This window comes from Gopherus evgoodei, chromosome 6 (assembly GCF_007399415.2).
Source record: "Gopherus evgoodei ecotype Sinaloan lineage chromosome 6, rGopEvg1_v1.p, whole genome shotgun sequence".
NCBI lineage: Eukaryota > Metazoa > Chordata > Testudines > Testudinidae > Gopherus > Gopherus evgoodei.
This window is the reverse complement of record NC_044327.1, coordinates 74,725,910-74,752,348: the sequence shown is the minus strand read 5'-3', so window position 1 is coordinate 74,752,348 and position 26,439 is coordinate 74,725,910. Positions and strand designations below refer to the sequence as shown.

At 42.6% G+C, this 26,439-nt stretch overlaps 1 protein-coding gene across 11 annotated transcripts in view; it reads left to right on the top strand.

Moving 5' to 3' along the window:
- The first annotated feature begins 1,456 nt into the window (after positions 1–1,456).
- The window catches only part of CAST (calpastatin), a 110,113-nt gene continuing 85,130 nt past the window's right edge, over positions 1,457–26,439 (top strand). For 2 of the 11 annotated variants that reach the window (XR_004001082.1, XM_030568033.1), the window contains exons 1-3: positions 1,459–1,819; positions 10,763–10,828; positions 15,094–15,165. Coding sequence is in view for 10 of the 11 variants with exons in the window: in XM_030568033.1 (XP_030423893.1) it covers positions 1,754–1,819; positions 10,763–10,828; positions 15,094–15,165 (204 nt within the window). In the remaining variant the exon portion in view is untranslated. Of the gene's footprint in view, positions 1,820–2,648; positions 2,791–10,762; positions 10,829–15,093; positions 15,166–26,439 lie in introns of those variants that run through there. The other 9 variants (XM_030568034.1, XM_030568036.1, XM_030568035.1 and 6 more) reach the window with 9 other exon arrangements.

Genomic DNA, 26,439 nt, shown 5'->3' with positions numbered 1-26,439 from the left:
AATGGATGCTATTCTGATGTGGTAGGATGGGCACAGGATGTAAGGAGTGCACTCAGGCCTGGTCTACAGTACAAAATTTAATCTCAGGGGGAGTAGAGAGGCTCTGGTACTGCTCCATGGCCTAGAGCTCCCCAAGCACACATCTATTTTACTCAAGCTGTGTACAAGTTGCTTATATATATGCTTGCCAATTAATCTTGTGTCTTTAATCTCCCTTTATTTTGGAAGGGAATAATTAAAGTGATGGATTTTCAGTTCCAGGTACACCTCAGTATCTCTGCCCGATCCAGACTAATTTAAATTCTTATTCTGGGGCTGTGTTCATGCATTCAGAGTCACAAATAATAATGTTCTGACTTTGGATCAGGGCCAGATGGTCATGCTGGATTTTTGATTGACCACAAAATTGTTCCTCCAGTGTCTAAGAGAAGTTGTTGGTGTCTCATAGACTGCCAAGCCTTCCGCATATGTGTTTGCAGGAGTTGGGCATTTAGAATTTACCTTTTTTAAACTAAATTTTGAAAATTCTTTCAAATCTAATAATCTAAGTTGCGGCAGCAAAGGTTAAAAACTTATTTAATATATAAATTTGAAACCTAATAGTTACTCTTAATCAAAAAGGAAGGTTTTGTTGTTTTTGCAGACCCATTAAAACTGATACTCACCAGAAAACGTTTAGTTAGTTAGAACCTTTTTGCATTCACTGGTGTGGAAATTTAAAGATTAAATGACTGATGATTTTGAGCTACAGGAACATAAAATCTGGAACAAGTACTGGGCTAAATTCAACAAGGCATGGAGTTTTTGAACAACAATTTTAGGGCATGATCCCAAGAAAGAAGTTGTGAATGGTTCAAGCACCTCTTCAGAAGCAGGCCTCAAGTGGGATGCTTAGTGAAACTGATATGATGAAAAATTTCAGCTAGAAATCTGATGAGAAGTTTGCTTTTGATATTTCCACTTGCAGCTAAATGCAGGAAGAGCACAAGAGACATATACCTTTTCCCCCCTGTGTTTTTCTCTAAACCTCAAAAAAGTTCCAGTTTGGTTTGAGTTTTGGGCAAAGAAACAGGTTTGCTCAGATTGCACGTTACTCTGCTACCTAAAACTGACAGGAGAAATAAATGTTGGATGGCTAATTTTTTCAGGCAACTGGTTTTGTTACAAGAAGCCAAACAGCAATTACAGGAGACAGGCCTAAACCAAAACTATGGATCTGATCCAAACCCCACTGAGTCTTGCAAAGTTTTTTGCTCTGGCTTTGAATTTTATGCCTTCCCCCACTGTAGTTTCTAACACAGGAAGAAGAATAAATCCCAGCTCAGCTGTGAAGCCTAAAAGAAACAAGAGGACCACGCCCAGGCCCCATTCTGCAAGTAAGCCTGCAAGGTATGGCCTGGCAAGCATCTTCAGGCAGCTGTCCCCTCCTGCTCAGCAAACACTGAGCCCAGCGGGGATGCGCCAGGGCAGAGGAGTGGTGCAGTTAGAGCAGCTAGTCCGTCCCCTCCTGCTCAGCAAACACTGAGCCTAGCGAGGATGAGCCGGGGCAGAGGAGTGGTGCAGCTAGAGCAGCTGGTCCAGCAGTCGAGGCTCCAGGAAGAGGAGGGACTTACTGGGTTGCAGCCTAGAGCTGGCTTTGGCTGCATCGGAAAAGCTGCTTCGCAGTTACATGTAACCTGCCCCTCTCTCCTTGCCCGTTACATCGCCCCGTAAACACTGCGAGAGAGGCGCCGAGCGAGGACCCGCCGCGGCCATGTCTCAGCCACATAAAGGGAAGAAGTCCTCCTCCTCCAAGCCTGCGGGCAAGGGGAGCAGAGCGGTAAGTGTCGGAACCAGGGCGCGGGGCAAGGGCGGCGCCCAAAGCTCCGCCGTGCCAGGGCTCTGGGTGCCAGCTGGGCTTCCTGCCTGCTGCATGTCAGGGCAGGGAATGTGCCAGCGGCGCCCGCAAGAGGGAGCGCCCCTAGGCTGGCGCGGGCTAGCGGAGGGGCTGTTCGGCTCAGCCCCGCTGCGGGTCCTGGGGTGGGGGGAACAGCCCAGCGCAGCCTAGATCCGGGCCCTCGGGGGCGGGGGACGGGAGAGCCCAGCGCAGCCCTGCTCCGGGCCCGGGGGGGTTGGGGGAGGGGACAGCCCGGCGCAGCCCCGCTCCGGACCCTGGGGGGGGAACGGGACAGCCCGGCGCAGCCCCGCTCCGGGCCCTGCGGGGGGGTTTGGGGGACGGGACAGCCCGGCGCAGCCCCGCTCCGGGCCCTGGGGGAGGGAGGGGGACACGACAGCCTAGCGCAGCCCCGCTCCGGGCCCTGTGGGGGAGGGGGACACGACAGCCCAGCGCAGCCCCGCTCCGGGCCCGGGGGGGGGCGGAGCGGGGGAAACGACAGCCCAGCGCAGCTCCGCTCCGCGCCGTAGGAGGGGCGGGGTGGAGGGAACAGCCCAGCGCAGCCCTTTGCACCGGGCTGCTACAGGGCAGACTCGCTGCAATGAGGGGCGCGTTGCGATCTGCCCCGCAGTCCCTAAAGCCGTGGGGACTGGGAGGGGCGCAGCCGAGGCCGCGGCAACAGCCCTTCTCGCCTCCGCCTGTTCCTGCCCTGCAGCAGCGGCACGCCCAACCTGGAGCGCAAACCCCGCCCCGCTGCCGGAGCGCCGCCTGCCCCAGTGGCGGGGTCAGCCCCCGCTTGGCTCTAGAGTGCTGAGCCTGTGCCCTTTGAAACGCTCCGCTGTGCTAGGAGGGAAGGGATTATCTTATAGGAGGAACACGTTCCGGCCATGGCTTTTGCAAGCTGGTGGTATGCGAAGGTAAATCTAGCCAGCTCTGCTATTGACAGAGGGATTTGAATCTCTCGGGTTGGGGGTGTGGCTCTTGCCAGCGAATGTATCAAGAATACACGGCTGTAGAGAGTGGGGGAGCATTAGTGCTGAAGGTTAGAGACTGAGCCCAATGCATTCCTTGTGTAACTCTGCTGCATTCAGTAACATTACAGGGCGGTGAATTTGCCCCACCCTCTATTTGGGGAAACTCACCCTGCTCTGGTATGTGTGACGTACAGTCTTACTCCCTTTTGTAGCTTGGCTATGTTGTATTCCACGTTTTAAAAGGTAGCTACAGTATGTGGGGCTGCAGGAGAAGGAATGAGGAAGCAACTATCAGTTATATCAAGAAAGAACTATGGAGTCACTGACTTCATATTAAGTTAGACACTGATGCACTGGTTATGTTGTTCAGCAGAATATCTAGTTACTTGATGCATTCATTGTTGTATGTTCATCTTAAATTAGTAAAGAATAATACTTTTGTGTAGAAGGTGTGATTTGAAACTTTGAAATTTTAAGTTGATGATATTTTAATATGAAATATTGTCCAGTTATATTTTCTGTATATAGTCTATTAAAATACATGCCTTGCAGTTTCAGAGGGACTTCCATAAACTCTTTAGTGAAGCTATTGCATTCAAAAATAGCTTTGTGGATGTTGTTGCTTATTTTCACAACCTTCTGAAAAAATGCAGACTCTTTTACATCTGATAATTCATTTATCCTTTAACCAAATCAAGGATGTGGTCTGAAAGGGAATCTAATAAGTGGTGGATTGATTATTTTTTTTAAAGGCTAAGTTAATTTTGGACTCTTTCTTTCCCACTCTGAATAGAGTCCTAGTTGGTACAAGTTTTCATAAATTTTTTCTTGGCTGCAGGTATTCTTTTTAGCTAACTTGTTTGAACCTACCTAAGTAAACCATGGTTCTTTGATGGAACTTTGCAGTTTAGCTATACTTGAGCTACCAAAGATTACTTTTGGGGGAGGGATAGCTCTGTGGTTTGAGCATTGGCCTGCTAAAGCCAGGGTTGTGAGTTAAGTCTTTGAGGGGTCCATTTAGGGATCTGGGGCAAAAATCTATCAGGAAGAGTACTTGGTCCTGCTGTGAAGGCAGAAAATTAGACTTCATGACCTTTCGAGGTCCCTTCCAGCTCTATGGGATAGGTGTATCTGCTTTTCGCTAACCTTTATTTGTATGTTTTTAGCAAGTTAATGTGTTAGACATATAGGGAAGCATTCTGACTTTACAGGTTATAGTGAAATCATAAAATAACGTACATAGGTTGTGATTATAGTATTTGCATTCTACTAGTTTATACCCCCCAAATATACTTTATATAAGGTGACTTTGTCTCACCAAAAATTCAGTTCTCTGAATCAATTAAATTGCTAAATTTATATATGGATATGAGAAATCCATGACATTGCTAATCATTATTTACATCAGATCTACTCCTGTAGAAAGTTTGCTGGAACATAAATAATTTAATTATACAACTTCAGTCACTGTTTTAAGTCAATATTTGAATTCATTATCCAGTATTGATGAATGGTCTTTCTATACATAATTAGAAATGTGAGTTCCATGGAATTGTACTGTCAGGCACCTGAGGGTTGAACACTACAGCTGTAAGTATTGCACCAAGTTTGTGCCAGTAGTACTAGCTTGATGCAGTGAAAGTCTTTCGTTAAAGTATAAAGAATGACAGGTTCTGGAAACAATGTAATACAAACTGAGCATGTGTTTTGAGACAGAAAAAACACTCATACATCTACTCAATTGGAAACTAGTCATTATCCAGAACCCGCTGGAGATCCCAACCAAGATCAGAGTCTTAGTCCTAGTCTGAACTTAAAGTTTGTGTCAAATGGTTATATTGCTCTAGGGTGTGAAAAATCCATCCCCTTGAGCAATGCAGGTATGCCATTCTAACCTCCAGTGCAGACACAGCTAGATCAGCGGCAGAATGCTTCCATTGACCTAGGTAGCATTGTTTGGGGAGGATGTGTTCCTACAGTGACAAGAACAAAAATTCTGTTGGCATAGGTTATGTCTAAACTGTGAGGTTATGTTGGTATAGCACTGGCACCATAACTATGAAGATAGTCCCCTCAGTGTAGACAGGGCCGTATTGTACAAACACATAGTAAGTGGTAGCCCCTGTCCTGAAGACCTCACAGACCTCACAACCTATATAGGCCAGACAGATAACACATGGGAGGGGACACAGAAGCAAAAGCAGTGAAGTGATTGACCTGCTGAGTTTTTTTTTTTTTAATTTTAAATAAGTTTATTTAAACAACAAGACACTTTACTTGAAGGGAAAACTATCTAGGATCAATGTTTTTTTTGTTAGGCAGTTTTCTTTTGAATCAGTTGCTCAAGTGAGATCATAGACTATTCTCTCATCCCTAACTTTGGGACTTACTTTCCCCTGGATTCTCCTCCCCCCCATTTTTTTTTAATCTTCATTCCCTCTGGATGAAGAAAAACGTGGATCTTTATCTTTCTTCACAGTTGGAGGTTATGGCTTTCTTAATAATGTAGGGCAAAATTCTCATGTAGTGTGAAATAGCATAGTTCCTTTGAAATCAATGTTAAAATCAATAGAGCTGTGCTGATTTACAGTGGCTGAGAATCTGACCCATGGACTTCACCTCTTGCCCAGTTACTGGAAGCATCACTGCTCCAGCGCTCCAAGTCCCTGTTTAATTAGGACCATGGGTTAGAGCTGAAGTTAATGACATTCTCTCCAAGCCTCAAGAATGCCAAGTTTGCCTTGAAGCTGGGTGTTCAGCTTGGTCTGCCATGTCTGCAGCCTGAGAGTAGGCCAGATTTAACGATTAACACGTTGTCCTTCTTCTTTTTATTTATGCTTGTCCTTGTTCTTCATTTATTTTCTAATTTATGAGATGCACACCTTGCTGATCAAGACGTTAATGTTAATAAGTTTCAGAGTGGTAGCCATGTTAGTCTGCATCAGCAAAAAGAACGAGGAGTACTAGTGGCACCTTAGAGACTAACAAATTTATTTAAACATAAGTTTTTGTGGGCTAAAACCCGCTTCATCAGATGCATGCAGTGGAAAATACAGTAGGAATATATATATACACGCAGAGAACATGCAAAAATGGGTGTTGCCATACCAACTATAACGAGTGTAATCAGTTAAGGTAGGCTATTGTCAGCAGGAGGAAAAAACACTTTTGTAGTGATAATCACAATGGCCCATTTCCAACAATAGACAAGAAGATGTGAGTAACAGTAGGGGGAATAGTTCTACTTTGTGTAATGACCCATCCACTCCCAGTCTTTATTCAAACCTAATTTAATGGTGTCTAGTTTGCAAATTAATTCCAATTCATCAGTTTCTCACTGGAGTCTGTTTTTGAAGTTTTTTTGTTGTAGTATTGCCACTTTTAGGTCTGTAATTGAGTGACCAGGGAGATTGAAGTGATCTCCGACTGGTTTTTGAAGTTATCATTCTTGACACCTGATTTGTGTCCATTTATTCTTTTGCGTAGAGACTGTCTGTTTTGGTCAAAGTACATGGCAAAGGGGCACTGCTGACAATAGCTCACCTTAACTAATTACACTTGTTATAGAAATTATAAAAAAAATGTTCTAATAAAACGAATACTGTTTATTGACCTGGTTATGGGGATGTTTACTGTATGAATAGGTTGATTTAGTTTAATAGAAAGCTATGGGGGGAGCGGGGAAAGGAAGATGGGAAAGAGTGGATCAACATAAGCCACCATTCACCGTCGAACGTTGTTTGCTCCTGGAGGAATTCTGTGCCACTGCATGCGCACAGAATTCATGTCTAGATTTCTTTGCTTCCCCGCAGAAAAATGACTTTCTCACGGGGAAGCAAAGGGAAGCAGCAAGAGCAGTCATGGGTCCCTCCCCAACAGGTGGGCACATCATTTTGGGTGCCTGGAGCTGCTGGTGGAAAGAGAAATCACTGCTGGAGGGAGGGGACTGGGGATGCCCTGGCTGGAGCTGGGTCACACTCACCCTCATCTGCCCAATCCCCCTGCATCCAGATCCCCCCACATACCCATATCCTTGGGCCAAACCTCATCCCTCACCTAGAGCCCCCCCACACCAAGCCTCACCCCCGGGATCAGGAGCCCTCCTGCACCCAGACACCCCAGTCGAGCCCCAACCCTCCTGTAACCGGGCCTCCCCAGCTTCATCCAGGTGGTGGCTCCTACCCTGTGCTGGGCTCAGCTGCTAGGCTGGGCTAGGGGTAGGGGAGGAGTGTACTTCCCCTGCAAGGTGTGGCCAGGTCTAGGTCAGACTCACCCTCAGAAACTTCCCATGGCTCCCCCCACCCCTTGCTCTTTCCTCTGTTGCTACTCAGCTGCATGGGGAGTGGTCACTGTACATCCAGACCCTCCCATACCCAGACTCCCCTGCTGAGCTCCACCCCTGGCCCTGCCTGTTGAGCCCCAATCACCTACATCTGAATCCCCACTGAGTCCCTCCCCCTGCCCGAATCTGGGCACCTCCTCCACCTGCATCTAGAGCAGCTCCTGCCCCCCCACTCGATCCCCTTGCACCTGAACTGCACTGTCAAGTCCCCCTCACCCCCCGCCCCATGCATCTGGATAACTACTCTCCGCTGAGCCCCAGTTCTCTGCAACCAGATCACCCTGGTACCCGGAACCCCCTGCTGAGCCACTCACTGCTTCAGCCAGACCACCCCTCGCTGATCCTCCTGCTCTGGAGCCGACATCTGGGCCTCATCTCACCCCCCGCACCTGGATCACCCCCACTCCACTGAGCCCCAACCAGCTGCACCTGGACTCCTACCTCACCAGGCCCCACTCCCCCAGCACCCAGACCCTTCCTGCATGGGTGGAGCCCTCCCTTTAGGGAGGCTAGCCCCAGGTTATGCCCGTGCCCTCTGAGACCCCCTGCACCCCTCTCCCCCCTGTGGCCAGAGCCTCAAGCCTCCCCCTCTGGAGAAGCCCAGAGCACGTGCCACACCCCAGCTGCAGGAACCCTGGGCTGGCCAAAGCCCCGAGCCTGCCCTCTGTCCAGAGGAGCCCTGGGCTGGCTGAAGCCCCAAGCTTCCTTCCCCCGGTCCAGAGGAGCCCTGGGGCAGCCTCTGCCATGCCTCCCCTCCCCAGACCCAACATGCCCAGGGGAAAAGCATCTGTTAGAAGATGCTTTTGATATGCCCCATGTAGGTTCTGGGGCAGCAGGAGGCAGTATTATCGTCCCACACCCAGACACTCTTTCCCCCCAGCTGAGCCCTAACCGCCTTCACCCCGCTGCAGAGTCCCATTGCCGCTGTACCTGGAGCTCACCCAATGAACCCCTGTGCATCCATATCCCCACCCCCACTTGGACCCCCCCCTCCGAGTAGCCAACACCTAGATTGCCCCACACAGAACCCTCTTACCCCACAGCTGGATCCCCTCACATCAAGGCATTCCACACTTGGATCCTGCTGGGCTGAGCCTGCCTGCCCACACTTGGTGTGCCTGGCATGGAGGGCAGCTCCCTGGAGTATTTCTGGGGCAGGCCCAGCCCTTGCACTGTGTCTAGGGCGGGTGCAGCCTCATGTCCCAGGGAGTGGGAGGGAGGCTACAGCATGATCTCCCACCTCCATGCAGCCAGTTGCCTGTGCTCCCCACTGCCATGCTGGAGCCTCCACATTTATTTATTGACATTTGCAGAATTTTAAAATATTGTGTGCAGAATTCCCTCAGAAGTAGTGTTAAGGGACAAAGTGAGAGCCATTGTCTCTGAGGAGTGTGACTTGATCTGCTGCTTAGCCTACTGGACTGATTTTGTCCAGAGGACCAAAGCCTAGCAACACAGAAGACCAAAAGAACTATGGCAGTTTAAAAAGGTCTCTGTCAAAAAAGGGGGAGTTATTTGGGGAAACAGACTGATACTCAGGCACCTACCAGGGGCATCTGAAGAAGTTATGCCTGCCTAGCTTATTTTCAGATGATGGTAAGATTTTAGGTAAGATAGACGTGCCTACATAAGTGTTGTTTTAAAATCCTTTGTTTTCTAAGAGCTTTGTTCCTGTTCTTAAAATATACAATACTTGGGTTTTAAGAAGGTTGACTGGCCACTGAATACCCCACTGGTCATGGATACCTGAAGGGAAAAGCCGTGGGTGTCTGAACTCAGTCGTACCTGCTAGCTAAGCACGGTTAATACACACAGTACTGTAGCTCAGGGTCTGGTCTAAGAGTGGGAGAATTGTGAAGTTCTGCCCCACAACAGGTAAAGGGACAAAGAGAGGGGACTCGAGGGGCGTGCTCAGAGAAACCAGAAAGAGGGCAGAGGTGCAACTAAACAAATCCATTGTCATAAATTAAATTGGACTATAAATCTATGATACTGTTTTTAAAGCTATTCCCCCACCCTAAAGAAACAGACAAAAGCAACAACACAGGTTGTTTGGAGGTACAGTAAAGCAGTGCAAGAACTGTTAGCCCTAGTATGAACAGATATCTTATCTGAAAAGCTGGGCATTGTTCTGGTATTGCATGCACTTCATTCTTACAGTCATATACTGCATTCAGTCTGAGTATAGAAATGCCATTGATATCAATGGGACCTGCTCTTCTGGATTCAGGGTAGTATATACCTTTTAGTGTGTCATGCAGCTCAGATTAGAGGTTCAGATCAGTTAAAGACTAGGTGGTTTGGTGTGTCTTGTGGGTTAACTCCACCAGGAGCTAACTGTATTTATGTGGGAAAGCAGACAAATTCTTCAGATAGCATCCTATACTGGTACTTAAAGGGACAGTGTAGATGCCATTTGTGTGAAGTTTCATCTCTATACTTGTTGAGTTCCATTGGCTGGCTTGTAACCAGCAGGAGTGGGGCTCCGGGGCAGGGGTGGGGGGAATGAATCAAAGAACTTTGGAATTAATAGGCAGTCCCTGAAGAAAAGGACAGAGCAAAGCAGAGAGAGTTGGAGAGCAGACAAGCTCAGTCCCTAGGGTTTGGGATAAGATAGGCCTGCCCAAGCTTTACGTAATGGAAATATGTGTGTGGACCTCTTTCTTGTGTTAAAACCCCTTTCCTCGTGTTATGTTTTATTCCTATTGTTATGATTTAACACTCTTTTTTTGTTTGCAAAGGCTGTTTGTGTTGATATTCACCACTGGTCAGAGCTTCCAAAGGGAAGCCTTGCAGGACCTGAACCCACTGAGGCCTGCTGAGTAATCATGGCTGGTACATAAGGGGGTGCATGGAGTCATCTAAGTGTGGGAGAATCATGGGATTCCACCCCAGGACTGCTGAAGGCAAGAGGCTTAACTCCTGAGGGGGATAGAGAGAGACTGAGAGAGGTCAAATGTGCAGCTAGCTCTAAACTGTGACAGGGATTGTTGGTCATATACCAACAGTATAACTGCTGGTCCTGGTGAAAACTTGGATGGAATGCCTTCAAGGAAAACTTAGGTGTTGGAAATAGTGTTCATGATTCAGTAAGTAATGCTACTCTCTGTAAGCACCTATCCGACATCGACTGAAGTCAGTGGGAGTTAGATCAGGATCTAAAGCAATACTGAATCAAAGACCAAAATAGAGTTAAGGAGCACTGAATTGCTGGAGGAGGAGCTATAAAACAGATACAGGTATTTGAATGTCTTGTAGCAGTTTTCAGAAGAGCCCTAGTGTTAAGTTTACTGTTCTGTCAGATTCTACCAATGAAAATAATTGTTCTGTCTGCTTAAATTCTGCTTCTGATTTCATTTGAAGTTATGCTTCATGTCTCCTAAAAACGTTATCTGTTGTCTATTGGTGATGAAGAATAATTGTCCTGATTCACTCTGTGGAGATCTTGATTATAGTGAATAATGTGGTCCCAACATGTACTGTCTGTAAGGCATTTGAGATTCTCTTTATATAGAAGATGCAGTATAAGATTTAGTTATTAATCTTATTAATGACTTTTTTTTATTCTTACAGCATGGTGACAAGAAAAGTGGAGCATCTTCTAAACCTGGAGATAAAAAAGGATCAGAAGTCACAGAGGTAAATAAATGCAGAACACTGTGTTATATTAAAATGAACTCCAGCATGTACGATTATATAGCAGAGAACATCTACTCATTCTGTGATAATTTTTATGGTTGGTTGTTTTTAAACAGCAAAGTAATAACTTGAAGACATCTGACTAGTGGTGTTCACTAATAGCTCTTATTTCCAAAAAAAATTATAAATCTATCTTGTGCTGTTCGGTTTTGTGTGAAAAGAGCTTTCCCTGATTCCCCTGTCACTTCAAATCTGCATGTTGGCATGAGTGGAGAATCAGGGTCCATGTATTTATTTTAGAAGAGCACCTTATCTCTGCAAATGCTACTTTATCTGGAATTGGTATTTGTAATTCAGCAGTCTAGACAGGTCTCTAAGATTGAACTCAGGGCCAGGAGTCAAGAACTCCTGGCTGTGCCACTGTGTGGCACATTTTGTTCCGTTTAACTTATAAAAAATCCATGGAAGCCAATGCTCCTGGCAGCAGCATTAACTGTCACTAGGCACTTTGTGTCTGCTGTTGCTAGTGTCAGGCAGCTGTGGAGAAGCTCAGGGCAGCACAGAAACCAAGCCAGGCTTGTGCATGGAGGACACTACACATGGTGGGCAGACTATCTGTGGATTTGAATAAGTGTGTTTTTAACAGTCTTCTGAATGCTGGTAAATTGGGAAATGCTCATACGGTGCTTTTTAAAAGACAGTTTTCTAACTAGTCTTCTGGGTCACACCAGATACTTCTAATGAAATTCATGTAATACCAAACATATTGTAATAAACATAGTCTCTCTCTCTCTATTAATTCAAAAGATCTGAAAACTGAAATTTCAATCAGCCTAGTGATTGTGTTGGTTAAATCTCAGTGGTGTCTTTGACACTTCCCAGATGAATGGTAATTTGCCTGTAACTTGAGGTCTTCTCACTTACTTAAGCTGATTTTAGCCAGATGATTAAGTGTGATGCTGCCTGAAGGAACAATTGTTACTATAATACACCCTCTCTGATTCTGTCTGCACACTCCTTTTTGTGCCCAAGTTTTTCCAGCCTACTTGAATAAAGGTAAAGGTTGTTATGCCCAAGTCCCTCAACTAGTAAGGTATGAATCATTGTTTATAGCTAGTGCTGTGTTGCCAAACCTAAACAGTTCGGTTTGATGTGGGTTATTTCAAATTACCTTTTTCTTTTTTAACTTGTAAGAGTGATTTGATTTACAACTCAAAACAGTTTATGACCATGAACATTTGTCTATGCAAGGAAATGATCAAAAGTGACATCCGGGTGCTCCAAAACAAGAGTTACCCTAAAAGAGGAAAAATACTGAGATTAAAACAGTCTGATTTGTAAGAAGAGGGTGCTCTGTTTTAGTGTCAGTGCTCCTGCTACAGAAGGGAGGTGGCATATACATTCCATAATAACTTATGAAAGAAATAAATGCAGCATAATGAAATTAACTGTATAAAGGACTTGCTAATTTTGAATAAGTGCCATATTGTTAGAGAGATCCTTTGTACAAGAGCCTGAAGTGTACATGGGCATTGTCTCCACCAGAATCTCTAGCTAAGCTCTTGCACGAACTCATCTTCTTTAAGAATGTACAACAACTCACTGTCATCAAGTATATATGCCTGACCTTAAATTTGTAACTGCCACTTTCCAGGCTATAGTATAGCTACTTCCGCATTTCCATTTGTAAATTCTTGCTTCAGCAGCAGCAGGGTGCTTATTTTACCTAGAGTAATGAACCTCAGGTCTAGGGAAAAGAGGACGTGCTTATCGCATCGAAGGCAAGACATGTCAGAATCAGTTTACAGGGTTTTCTTTGGAGGCTAATTTAAACTATCTTACTCTGTTATGAAACGCCTACTTTGTATATATTACCTAGGGCAAAGTGTTGTCTCCCTGATCCTCTGCATTACGTGTACCAGACTAGTATGTTGTCAAATGCTAATTAGTGTCAGGATTAGTCCTCTTTCTGGTTCTTGATTTCTTTATAGCTGATAAGTAACAATCTCAAGAATAGAGAGGTTCAGAGATACGTTTATTACAGTGTTTGACACTTAAAGCTACTGTTAAATAAAAAAAATCAAGAGATATGAGAAACAACAGAAGGAACAGATACATCTGATACTTTTTATACAGGAAAAGCTACTGAAAAATAAATCATTGTAAAACATATGTTAACCCTTGTTTACAACTGAAATATATACAGTATAATTTGGATAGACTCTTCTCTACTGTGCCTACATGGATGACTTAAGCAAGTGCTTCTTCCTTTCTTGCTTGGTTTCTGGAAGGAATTGTGCACCCTGGGAACCCAGTTGTCCCTTTTCACTAGGCTTTACAGGGTAGTTTTTAGGTTTTTCCTATACAGTATCCTTCCACCTCCTCAGTGAGCTGAGCACAACTTTTCAGCTTGATGCCAAATTCCCTAGCTGAGCTCTTACTCTTAATTGAGAAAAAAATGACCTCTTGGTAGTAATGATGAGAGCTGAGAGCCTGCAGTTTGAAGTTTGGCATTCCTGTTTCTGGGTTCCTGCTGAAAAGATCTATTTCTAGCTAGCTAAGACTCTGTAGAAGGCTATTATTAAACTACTTATTCTGAGAAAACGTTGTGCAGGTTTTGGACCTTAACCCTGGTGGGTATGTACCTTCACCTGAGACATCAGGGTGGAATTACAGTGTGTGTTGCAACAGTGAACGACACAGCACCTAACTCTGAGGCACCTAGAAATTACATGAACAGCACCGGAATCCACAAAGCTAAGTTCGGCACCCTATGCAATGAATGGGGACAGATAGGCATTTCAGAATACGATCTATAAAAGCCAGGACACTCGGGGGGAGCAGCCTGAGGTAGCCGATAAGAGATACTGACCAGAGGGGAGTGGATGGTAAGCCCCGCCTCTGTCTCAAAGATGGGTACCCACATCTGGCTGCAGGGAGGTCCCTAGAGATCCACAGACAGGAACTAGCTGCCTGGAATCAGACAGTGTAGGCACCTAAACTGCTTTTTGAAGGAGTTAGTTGCTGCCTGTTTCACTCTGTCCTGGTGATGGTAGTGCCACTACTGTTGCCCACCTTTATAGCTCTTAGCCCAATGGTTAGAGCATTCACCTGAGATGTGGGAGACGGCTCAATTCCCTCCTTTCTGCTTGGTGTGTGTGTGTGTGGGGGGGTGGGATTTGAACGAGAGTCTTCCATCTCTAAAGAGAGTACTCTAACCACTGAGCTATGGGATATTGTGGTGTGAGACTCATTCAGTCTCTCCAATTGAAGCTGTAAAATCTCAGGAGTCCACTTACCTGAGAGAGGTCTTCTGTCTCTAAGTAGGTTTTCTCTATCTGCTCCTTCTGAAAAGCCAACATTTCTTTGCATTCATTGCTCAAGGTTGATTTTTCTAGCCACTTCTGATTTAGCACAATTTCATTCCAGTTGTATACCAATGTAACTCCATTGGTATCATTGAAGTTACACTGACATGAAACTGGAGTCATGCAGAAATTAATTACTTGCTGTGTTTTTGTTCCCTCTGCACAACACAGTTGTTTAATTTGAAAGCCTTCAGTTCTACCTGTCAGTATTTGTATTTTTTGTGCACCTCTTTGCCTCATTTCTCCCTCTCTGCATGTTGCACCACATTGTTCACATGTCATCAAGAAGGGAAACTATTGCTGCATCCACAGTACTTTTTCACAGATGCCTTTGTAAGCTTTTCTCCAGTATAATTTCTGTGCAGTAATCTAAATGTGATGTGAAGGAACCAGGGCATGTTGCTGATGCAGGTTTAAATACAGTGCAAGCTTGGAAAAAAAAATGTTTGTGTTTTGGTTTTAATTTAAAAAATCAAGCTATCTGACTTCAGTTTACAGCAGTTACTTTTATTGAAGTGTCTTGAGATACAGATTACATTTGGCTTCTCTGTTAATCAAAATGAGCACCTCAATTTTAGGAAATAGTATAGATTAATATAAGATTTATGGAACTATGCAAAATAATTCAGTCTGTAATAACTGCTCTGCTCACAAGAAAACCATCTCAAATGATCTCTGGTGATCTAAATTCCTGAATTATAACTCTGAAAACTGCTTCAGATGACTTGTAAAGCAGACACTGAATATAAATGAACTTGTTAGTATTTTGATTAAAATAGTCCAAGAAACAGAACCCTCAGAATCTTTTTTTAATGCAGTATTTTGCTCCTTTTTACCAATAATTTATTTCTGACATATTGTCCCCCCCCCTTTTGTATTTTTGCGTTTGTTTCACGGAAGAAGCCTGCAAGCACTAGTGCCAGTCAGCCTCCCAAAACACATACAAGTGGAGCTGCTTCCACCAGTAAGGTAACTTGCATATTGATAAACTTGCTATAGGGATTAACAATAATTGCATCAATGAGAGTTATAATAAATCTCAGTGTAGACTGGAGATTTAACTATATGCTTCTTTAAAAATACATTTTTGGTTTAATTTTAAAATTTTTGGAATCTGTAGAATTAAGCTGTTTATCCTAATGTTTTCTGGGTTTTTTAAAATGTAGTCTTTGTGGATTAGGCCCAAATCCTCAAAGGCATTTAGATGTCTAACTCCCAATGATTTCAGTGTGAAATAGGTGCCTAAATACCTTTTTGACGTTTTGAGAATCTGGATCTTAGCATAATGCAGATATATTATATGTTATCGAAAGCAGAATAGTCATATTTTCAGAAACAAATTCGGACATAACTGATCTGTTTGTTTTGTCGACTAAAATATAATGATTTGCTTGAATTGATAAATCTACTTTGGAAATTATCTTCAGGTACAATTTTCTTAACTTCATTAACCAAAAAAACCCTCAAACATTTGAGGTCTTTGATCCAAAGCCCATTGATGCTATGAAGTGATAAATGTTGAAGTATCTCAGAAAAAACACTATATGAGTTAATTATACATTGTATTTAAGTGAAATAAAAGTTCAACTTCCAGAGCAAGTGGATGTGGTAGTTAACTTATACTTGTTATTTCACTACAACAACACTTCGTTTTTTTTGTTTCTGAGGACCTTATAGCATTGTGCAAGCACTGAATTAGACCTCACTGCACTACTGTTAGGTAGACAGAGTGTGTCTGGGGTGGACAAGAAGTGAAGAATACTCTTACTGAGCTGGAATTGCAGGTGCATTGAGGCAGAATGCCAGCGCCTACTAATAGTATGCCAGGACCTTAGTCCAGTATTGAGTCGAGAAATTCCACCAATACCATTTTGTGCAGCACTTGTGCTCCTTGGAGGTCTCCCATCTATGGGTTAAATCCTGGCCCCACTGAAATCAATGGCAACACTTACATTCACTTCAGTGGGGCCCAGGATTGCGCACCAAGTATGTGGTCTGATCCTGTGAGATCTGACAAGATCATAGCACCGATAATTGTAGTGATCTGGTCACTAAGTGCCAAAATAGAGGCCTATGCTAACAAATGATTTACAAAGTGGAGTGTAGACTTTAAAGATGTGTAGTACTAAGAAAAGCGATAGTGATAAAAGTAAAGCAATACATGGAAAATTGCCTTTAAACTCACCTTTCATTTCTGTTCATGGCACTTTCATAAACGGAATTAGGGACTACTGATTTCAGGAAGCTTGGCAGGTCCAGGATATTTTCTGTAGCCTAATAATTGGTTGGGAAAAGTCTGCACACTAACATACAACTGAAAGCCATTAATTCCCAAGAATTCCCTGAATTGAGTTCATTATTTGTGTTTTGAATTGAAAACGAAAACATATGAGGTATGCATTTTTAATTTTTATGGATCACTAGTTTTATAGAATCTCTAAGATCTTTTCACTTCTGACTTCTGTTGTGTCACTGAGACCTTCTCTCTGCTCAAGAAGTGTTATTTCCTGTTGCACATGTACTAGTTCTTTGTTTAGTTTCAACTGTCTCAAATGCTGGGCTTCTACTCCACTTTCCCAGTGGGATTTCTGTGCCTGATTGAGCTGACTGACAGGAAGTGTTTCTGCTATCAGATTATATTTTCACATTCTTAACTTCATTTCGCTGCAAAATAGTAATTAATAATAAAAGAATATAGCTAGGAATATTATCCTAAATTGTTTTTCTTCCCGGGTGTTTTACATCCATTCAGTATTTATAAACTCTTGCCTTGTCCCGCTCCTAATTGTAGCAAACTTAAATATACATATTTAGCTCCTTCCGTTTTTCTCATCAGTATATTCCCTCATGAATTCCTAATCATTTTTTTGTTCTTCCTCTAACTTCCTTCCAGTTTGTCTACATCTTTCTGATGTGGCCTAAAACTGAACGCAGTATTCCATGTGTGGTTACACATATAATATCATGCTTCTGCATATGGATCCTCAGATTGCACTGATCTCATACTGTGTATCTTATTGCAGACTCATTTCTAAGGGCATGTTGCTACTGCTCTGCAGTTTGGATGAGGTGCAAATGTCAGTGAGCACCAAAGTGCTGTGCTGTAACTCCCCCATGTGGATGCTGTGGGCATGAGCTGAAAGGTCCCTTGTTCACATTAATTTATTCTTTAAACAGCATATAATGTGACTCTAACGTGATAGCTGTGTTACCAGGCAAAACATTTCTCTCCTCCTCACAAACTAGCCATATTGCTTATCTGTAGCCAGGTCTACACTACCCCTTACTTCGGTATAACTTCCGTCACTCAGGGGTGTGAATAAGCCACCTACCTGAGTGACATAAGTTACACTGACCTAAGCACCAGTTTGGACATCACTATGTTGGCAGGAGAGCTTGTCTCACTGCATTTCTACCGCATCTCACGAAAGTGGATGTATTATGTTGACAGGAGAGCTCTCTCCTTTCATCGTAGAGCATCTTCTCCAGAAACATTACATGGCGCAGCTGCATCGATGTAGTGCTTCTAGTGTAGATTAGCCCTATGAACTTTTAGTCAATGTTCAATTCAATTGCTTGGAGAGAAAATAATTTTGTAGTAGAATTTCATGGGCTACTGTATCACATGCTTTACTGATATCCAAATATACCTATCACTTTTGGTACTTTCTCTAATTTTGTATTTTTATCCATAAAGCCAGTTTTTGGTCTTTATAAATCCTTGCTGCTAATTACTTTTGTTTCTCTTAAACTCTTAGTGATTTTTGGCAGGGTGGGAGAGGGATCACAGTATTTTTCAATTCTTTTATTAAGGATAGAAATCAAGTGTACAGGATGATAATTGCCATGTGAATGTCTGACCAGTGCAATTTCAGCCTAGTCAGAGGAGTCACTGTTCATTGCCTCCTGCTTCCTCTAGAGTTGGCTTTAATCATGTTTACAATTATTTTCATCATGATTTTTCCCTGATAATAAGCGTATACCTCTATAATTATTCTGATCCACAGAATCTCCTTTCTTCAGGATTGGTACAATCATTGCCTTTAGCAAGTTGTTCAGTACGTCCTTTTGCACCCACAACTTTCAGTGTATTTTTTCTAATGCTTTGATAGCACTTGTCCCACTGGCTTTTAGCAGTGCAGCTATTATAATGTCTATTCCTGCAACTGTGCCATTTTTTAACTACTTCCCTGCTCTTTCTGTTTCCTCTGCTGGAAGCTCAGTGCTGATATCCATTCTTTATTGCAAGCCTCCCTGTTTATCTAGCACGTCTAAAATGCTTGCGTCTGGATGAACTACAGGGTTCAGCGCTTTGTCAAAATGCTTCTTCCATACTCCCAGCACATCTTCGGCATTTGTTGCATGTTCACGGATAACCTTTCTTACCGCTTGCATCTGATTGCTAGCTTGATTGTGTTTCCATGCAACTTAACCTGACTGAATTGTATCTATTCACATTTTTCAGTAGTCTTTTACCTGCTTTTCCTCAATAACTATTTTTTAAAATAACTTTCATTACTTCCTAATAGGTCAGATTTCCCTTCTGTATTTATTATTCCAGTTCATTAAGTCAGCAAACTTTGAGCTATTAACTTCAGTGCCTTCCTCTGTTAAAGCTAGATTACTTGGACATTGTTAATGGGCCTGCTTTTTTTCTCTCATATATTGTAGTACAGATATCAACACCCTTCTCTCCCCCCGTCCCCTTTTTGACTCCTTTGGTTAACAGTAACTCATTCTATTTTCTTGCCTTTTCCTCTCCCTGGAGTCCATAAATAACTTTGTCTTTTGTTTGGTGTCCTTTCATCTTTTCCATTTACAATTTAGGTTTTATTAACTTAATCTAATATCTTCTACCACTTGTTTTTAATTCAACCATATGACACCTCTGTTCCTTCCATTCAGAGCAATTGTGTTGTGCCTTAGTTATGGAATCTCTTTGGATTCCCAGGGCTTACTTTACAATGGTGAACGTTAATAATTCCTTTCAATGCACCTTACCCAATGGATTTCTGAATGCCCCCCAATGTGTGTTTTCTAAAATTTTCTGCCCTAATTTTGCTACCTTTTGTGAACTCACTCGTTAGCAAAGTGAAATAAAGTAATTTAATGCTTTAATTCCAGTGTTCACAGTCAATTCACTTTTGTTGATAAATAAGGCTAAGTTTTTGTCACATATTTTTAGTAAAAGTCACGGACAGGTCACAGGCAATAAACAAAAATTAATGGAAGTCCCTGACCTGTCCCTGACTTACACTAAAAATAGCTCTGACAAAAGGGGTAGGTGAGTTCCGCACCCTTCTGCTGGGGCTCCTGGGTCCCACACTCTGCAGTGCATTGGGAGTTCTGAAGTCTCCCGGCCCAAGGGACTTGGCTGCTGCGGGGCCCTCTCATCCCAGGGCAGCTGGACAGCTGTGGGGAGTCCCTTGCCCCCATCGTGGCTGGGCAGCTGCAGGGTCTGCCAGACTCCCTGCAGCTGTTTAGCCATAACGGGCGGCAGGGTGACCCCCTGCAGCTCCCTAGCCTGCTCCCTAGCCTAGCCTGCTCCCTAGCCTAGCTCCCTAGCCTGCAGCTGCCCAGTCGAGGCAGAAAATGTCTCAAAGGTCAAAGAAAGTCATGGATTCCATAACTTCCATAACATAATCGTAGCCTTATTGATAAACAATAGATTCAGATGTCTCTTCTTCTGGTTGGATGTCTGTTTGCCTGTGCTTAATGTCAAACTGATATCTGGGTAGTTAAAAATCCCCAAAGATCATGTATCCTATGAGGTAGAGTATCCCAAGCATTGGTTCAGGAATATTTTACTCTCCAGTCTTAGTCTGCAGCTAGTACATGTTCTTGCTTCCTCTTTTGTTTTTCGACCTTTGTATTGTAACTCACAGAAATTCATCACTATAATTTTCATTGCCATACTGTAGCTTAGTGGAATAGCAAATGTTGTTGTTGATCCATCTCTTCTGCTTTTTTCTGTCTTACAAAAGTTGCATTTGGCTATATTGTGTGATATTGAGGGAGGAAAAAAGTGCTGTTGCTTTGGCCAATTTTATTTTGTTCCTAGGTTCTTGTGTTTTCTAAATCTATGTCAAAGGTGCCCAGAGTTTTGGATAAATTCACGTTGTTGTGCAATTTGCATAAGGCTGCACTATAAAAGATTTTAATATTCCCATTACAAATAGATTTTCTTTGTTTCACATGTTGCTTGCCTTTTTATTTTAGTATAAATGCTTTTTATTGTTTCTGGGACAAGGTTGTGGGGTTTTGGTGTTTCATAAACAGAGAATTAATGCTCTGCAGTACCTATTCTGATAATTTAAATCTCTCAACATTCCATTCAATTTGCAGTTACCATTGTGGAGAGCATTTCCTGGCAACTAATGAGTGGCTGAACAAGTTTGCTTTGGGCCCATAACTCAGCCATGCATTAGGAGGTCATTATCACCCTTAGAAACTATACAAAGTGTAAGGAAAAACTAAAATAATTTCTTCTTTTTGTTAAGTAAAAAGTTGGACTGCACAGTACCATGAATGTTGTGTTCTCTTTAGTGGTGTAAATGTGCCAGTTCACTAGCCAATTTGAAACCAGAATTTCAAACTCAATGCTCATTCATATTAAAATTTAACAGTTACATTGAGGCATGGAGTTGAATCAAGTGAACTTTCTGGGGTTGTTAAATATTATCATGTGCAGTAGTTATGTTTATACAGAACCGAGTTTCACCAATTTTGTGTGTGGTTAATCAGGCACTGGTACTCTTCATTTGCACAGGACAAGAGTTAACTTCCTTGATCATTGATGGCTACTGCACATTGTTGAAATAATGTCTGTCCATGCTGCTTTCATGGAACAAGCTCATTAATAGTTAGTTATTAAAATCTGAAACTATACCTGGAGAATCAAACAATCCTCAGCCTTTATTTATGTAGAGCAAGATCTTCAATTCCGCTAGATGTAGTAAAACTGTAACTATTACAATTATATTCTTCTTGTTTTTAAAATGGCAGAAACTCTTATAATTTATTAGCATGTCAATCATGTGAAACCCTAGCCACTCCAGCACACTAGCTAGCATACTGTTCTTAATGGCCATTTGAGTGCTAATGGACAAGAAGGCTGTTGACTGACTGACCTCTCCACAGAAGGCCAACCTTTTGTTTAAAGTCCCAACCTTTATCTCTAAGACTCTACCAAATTCATGGTCCACTGTGTAAATTTCATAATTTTTAAACTCCTATAACTGTGAAATTGATCAATTTCAGCTATTTAAATCTGAAGTTTCACAATGTTGTAATTGTAGAGATCCTGACCCCAAAAGGAGTTTGGGGGAGATGGGGTGGGGGGAGAAGAGAGAGAGAAAACAAGATTATTGTAGGGGGGATTGTGGTACTGCTACCGTTACTTCTGCGCTGCTGGTGGCAGCAGTGCTGCCTTCAGAGCTGGGCAGCTGGAGAGTGGTGGCTGCTAGCCAGGAGCCCAGCTCTGAAGGCAGAGCCGCCACCTGCAGCAGCACAGAAGTAAGGATAGCAAGGTGTGGTATTGCCACCTTTATTACTCTGGTGCTGCCTGTGAGCTGGGCCATTGGTCAGCAGCCACCAGTCTTCGGCCGCACAGTTCTGAAGGCTGCAGCACAGAAGTGGCATGGTGTGGTATCGCCACCTGGCGGCAGCAGCAGCAGTGCAGAAGTAATAGCTGCTGCTCTCCAGCAGCCCCGCTCTGAAGGCGGCAGAGAGCAAATCCCTTTTGGGTCAGGACCCCTGCTTTGAGAAACTGTGATCTCCGCCATGTAATCTGTACAGTATAAGGTTAAAAAAAAACAACAAAAAAACAACCACAACAGACCAGATTTCATGGTCTGTGATGTGTTTTTCCCAGCTGTGAATCAGGTAGGGCCCTAGTTAGCTCCTACAAGCTGTGTGACAGCAAGTGGAGGAAGAACTCAGGAGAAGGAAAGCTCGTGCAAATTAACTTTCTTTCTCTAACTATGCTTCAGTACTTCACGTTCTTAAGACCATTTTCTCTATCCCACTTCAAGCAGCCTGTGGAAGTCACTCCAGCCCTCTGAGTAGGTATTGGAGTAGTTACATCAGGGACAATGGAAGACTTCTAGCCTGGATTAAAAGAAAATACATCAGAGGGATCCTTTTACACCTACTCTGTGCACCAAGGAGGGACTTCCCTGTCACTGTTGAGGATCTGTGTGTGCGCATCTCTCTCTCTCTCCTTTGATCCCTCCTCCCATTGTCATTTTATGTATGGAACAGTTAATCTTTGCACCTTTTGTTGCTTTTTGGACTGATGTCTTGAGTGGCGCTTTTGCCCCAGAAGAGCCACTTATGGTCTGAGGAATACTCAAGATTTTTTTTTCAGGTGACTTCCTAAACTCCCAACCTCCCAGCAGTCATGACATTCTTGATATGTTGGGGATGGGAGAAGGATGATGCTTAGTGAATCCCCCAAAGTAAAACTGATGATGTAGGAAAGTAAAATGATTGATTAGGGCTAAGCTATTCAAACAGAGGAGCCTAAAAACAGATTTAAAAAATCCTGATTTGCAAAGTCAGGCAGATACCCAGAAGTGCTGAGTACTCATTTGCTCCTTTTGAGGTCATTTGGAACTATGGGATACTTGGGATTTTGAAGGAAAAAAAAATATTAAGCAGCTGTTTAAATATATGTTTTAAGATCTAACTTTAGGATCCTGCTTTCGAAGCCAAATTATTAAAATTTGAACCCAAATTTATGCCTGGTTCTTAAAAGCTGCTTCCGGTAGTAAAATGAGAAATCTAAACTCTTTTCCCCTCACTTTTTTCTAATTTAATTCAAGTTTAAAGGATGTGACAAATGCAATTTACAAAACCACAATTTTGGCAGAGTAACACTTTGCAATGAAGAAAAACTTATTCAGGAGACAAATGCTGCCCTGAGATGCTACATATCCCTCTATAATTCTTTCAGTAAGTAGAACTGTCATAAACAGATAGCTAAGGGTTAATGTCTCTTTCACCTGAAGCACCTGACCAGAGGACCAATCAGAAAACCGGATTTTTTCAACTTTGGGTGGAGGGAATTTTGTGTCTGAGGTCTTTGTTTTCTGGCTGCCTGCTTTCTCTGAGCTTTGGAGAAGTAGTTCTGTTTTCTAATCTTCTGTTTCTTACACTTAGAAACAGAAGATTAGAAAACAGAACTACTTCTCCAAAGCTCAGAGAAAGCAGGCAGCCAGAAAACAAAGACCTCAGACACAAAATTCCCTTCACCCAAAGTTGAAAAAATCCGGTTTTCTGATTGGTCCTCTGGTCAGGTGCTTCAGGTGAAAGAGACATTAACCCTTAGCTATCTGTTTATGACAAGAACTTTGCTTGATTTTTGTACAAGGGTAGCAGAATAGGAAGCAGTTCTTTGAAAGTAATTAGTTTCTGGCAAAATAAAACAAATGTGGATTATTTTGATCCAGAGTAAACAAAATGTTCATAATAATCAGATGAAAGAGCAGGTTCCCTACCAAAATTCCTGCATAAGTAGTCTTATTTTCTAACACCAAATAACAAGCTCCAATGTACACAAATCTTACTACTATTTTAGGACTCTACTTTAGTGGTACCTCGGATAACAGTAAGAAAATTTTAAACATCAGCCTTTGGCTCTTCCCCTAGATTGTTTCTAGAACTCCCCTGAAGAACCTCCTTTGTCCCAGGCCCTAGTTTTCTCTCTGCGCCAGAGGGACACTCCAACCCCTTTTATTTACTGGCTGGAGCTAAAAGGACCCATCTGCCAGCAAGAATCAGTATCTTCATGTAAAATTCTAGTTCATAAACTCATTGTGGCTCAGCACAGAAGCTTTGCATTTTTATGCAGGGCCCTAGAAACGGCCACCCTGTTACAATCACAGATTACCTTTCATCCTGTGGCATTTCCCAAAATATATATATATTTGTACACCACTAAAATGCAGTCACCTACAGTTTATAAGGTGGTAGCCAGCTATACAAAAGTGGCAGGAAAGAGTGTGGATCACAGACCCTTCTTCTTAATATTCATGAAGAGCAGACTAATAATAATAATTAAAATTTTACTATGTATATGTGTTTTTATGAAAACCTTAAAGTACCCAAACTATATACAGGAAAAGATGATGGTCTTGTGCTGAAATTTCAACCTGTGAGTTCCTAGTTCAGACCTGGGGCTTATACCAGTAAACAATTACCTTTTGCTAAAAAGCTAGCAACATATGATTATCAATATTTTGATTAATACTAAAGAAAATATCAAGTACAAATTCATTCTCACCTGCATACACAGTTAATCAATAAAAGTAGGTGAGGATTTGAAACAATGGATGGGGATGATTTTTTTACATTACCCTTCTGAATTTGTGTGTCTGTGTAGCTTGTAGCTAAATTTCAAGAACTTTTGCCTCAAACCTTTAATATTTGAGTAATCTTAATAAAACAGATTCTATTCAAATAATTTTTCCGTATTTTAGAGCTTTTCCTCTTAATCCATATAATTGAGATTATTTTGTATTACAATAATTAGACTGTTGACCACAGTAAATCAGCCACAAGTGGTTGCTAGGATATGTAATAATATAACCTTTAAGTGTGGGTTTTGCAAGGAAGAAAAGAACACCGTAGTCTTCCAAATATACATACCTTTAAAAATTGGACAAGATAACAATAGCAGGAGAGGGGGGCATATTTTATATTACTGCAACACACTAAAGAGGTCAGATATATTCCTATGCTATGTAAACTATTCTGTGTTTTATAGGAGTGCCTTTAAACCCCCTTAAGCAAGCTTTGAAAAATGTATTAGCTGATGGTAGGTAAGAAATACTCTTTGGTGAACGATGTAAGCCCTAAACTACCAGTTTCTGCATGAATTGAACTTTTTAACCAAAATTAAGTCTTTATCACTACGTATAAACACAGAGACTCTTGTTTGTGAAGAAAACCTCATTGCTGCCAACTTCCTTGCCTTTAGCATATTCCTTGATTTTAGCAAAGCTTTTGATACGGTCTCCCACGGTATTCTTGCCAGCAAGTTTAAATTATGGGCTGGATAAATGGGCTATAAGGTGGATAGAAAGCTGGCTAGATTGTTGGGCTTAACAGATAGTGATCAATGGCTCCTTGTCTAGTTGGCAGCCGGTATCAAGTGGAGTGCCCCAAGTGTTGGTCCTGGGGCCAGTTTTGTTCAGTATCTTCATTAATGATCTGGAGGATGGTGTGGAGCTCCCTCAGCAAGTTTGCAGAGGATACTAAACTGGGAGGAGTGATAGATACACTGGAGGGTAGGGATGGGATACAGAGGGAGTTAAACAAATTAGAGGATTAGGCCAAAAGAAACCTGATGAGGTTCAACAAGGACAAGTGCAGAGTCCTGCACTTAGGACGGAAGAATCCAATGCACTGCTACAGACTAGAGACCGAGTGGCTAGGCAGCAGTTTTGCAGAAAAAGACCTAGGGGTTCCAGTGGACGAGAAGCTGGATATGAGTCAGTGGTTTGCCCTTGCTGCCAAGAAGGCTAATGGCATTTTTGGCTATATAAGTAGGGGCATTGCCAGCAGATCAAGGGATGTGATCATTCCCTTTTATTTGACATTGGTGATACCTCAGCTGGAGTACTATGTCCAGATTTGGGCCCAACATGACAAGAAGGATGTGGAAAAATTGGGAAGAGTCCAGCGGAGGGCAACAAAAATGATTAGGGGGCTGGAGCACATGATTTATGAGGAGAGGCTGAGGGAACTGTGATTGTTTAGTCTGCAGAAGAGAAGAATGAGGCGGGATTTGATAGCTGCTTTCAGCTACCTGAAAGGGGGTTCCAAAGAGGATGAATCTAGACCAGGGGTCGGCAACCTTTCAGAACTGGTGTGCCAAGTCTTCATTTATTCACTCTAATTTAAGGTTTTGCATGCCGGTAATACATTTTAACGTTTTTAGAAGATCTTTCTATAAGTTTATAATATATAACTAAGCTATTGTTGTATATAAAGTAAATAAGATGTTTAAAATGTTTAAGAAGTTTCATTTAAAATTAAATTAAAATGCAGAGCCCCCCGGACCAGTGGCCAGGACCCAGGCAGCGTGAGTGCCATTGAAAATCAGTTCACGTGACGCCTTCTGCACATGTGCCATAGGTTGCCTTCCCCTAATCTAGACTGTTCTCAGTGGTACCTGATGACAGAACAAGGAGTAATTGTCTCAAGTTGCAGTGGGAGAGATTTAGGTTGGATATTAGG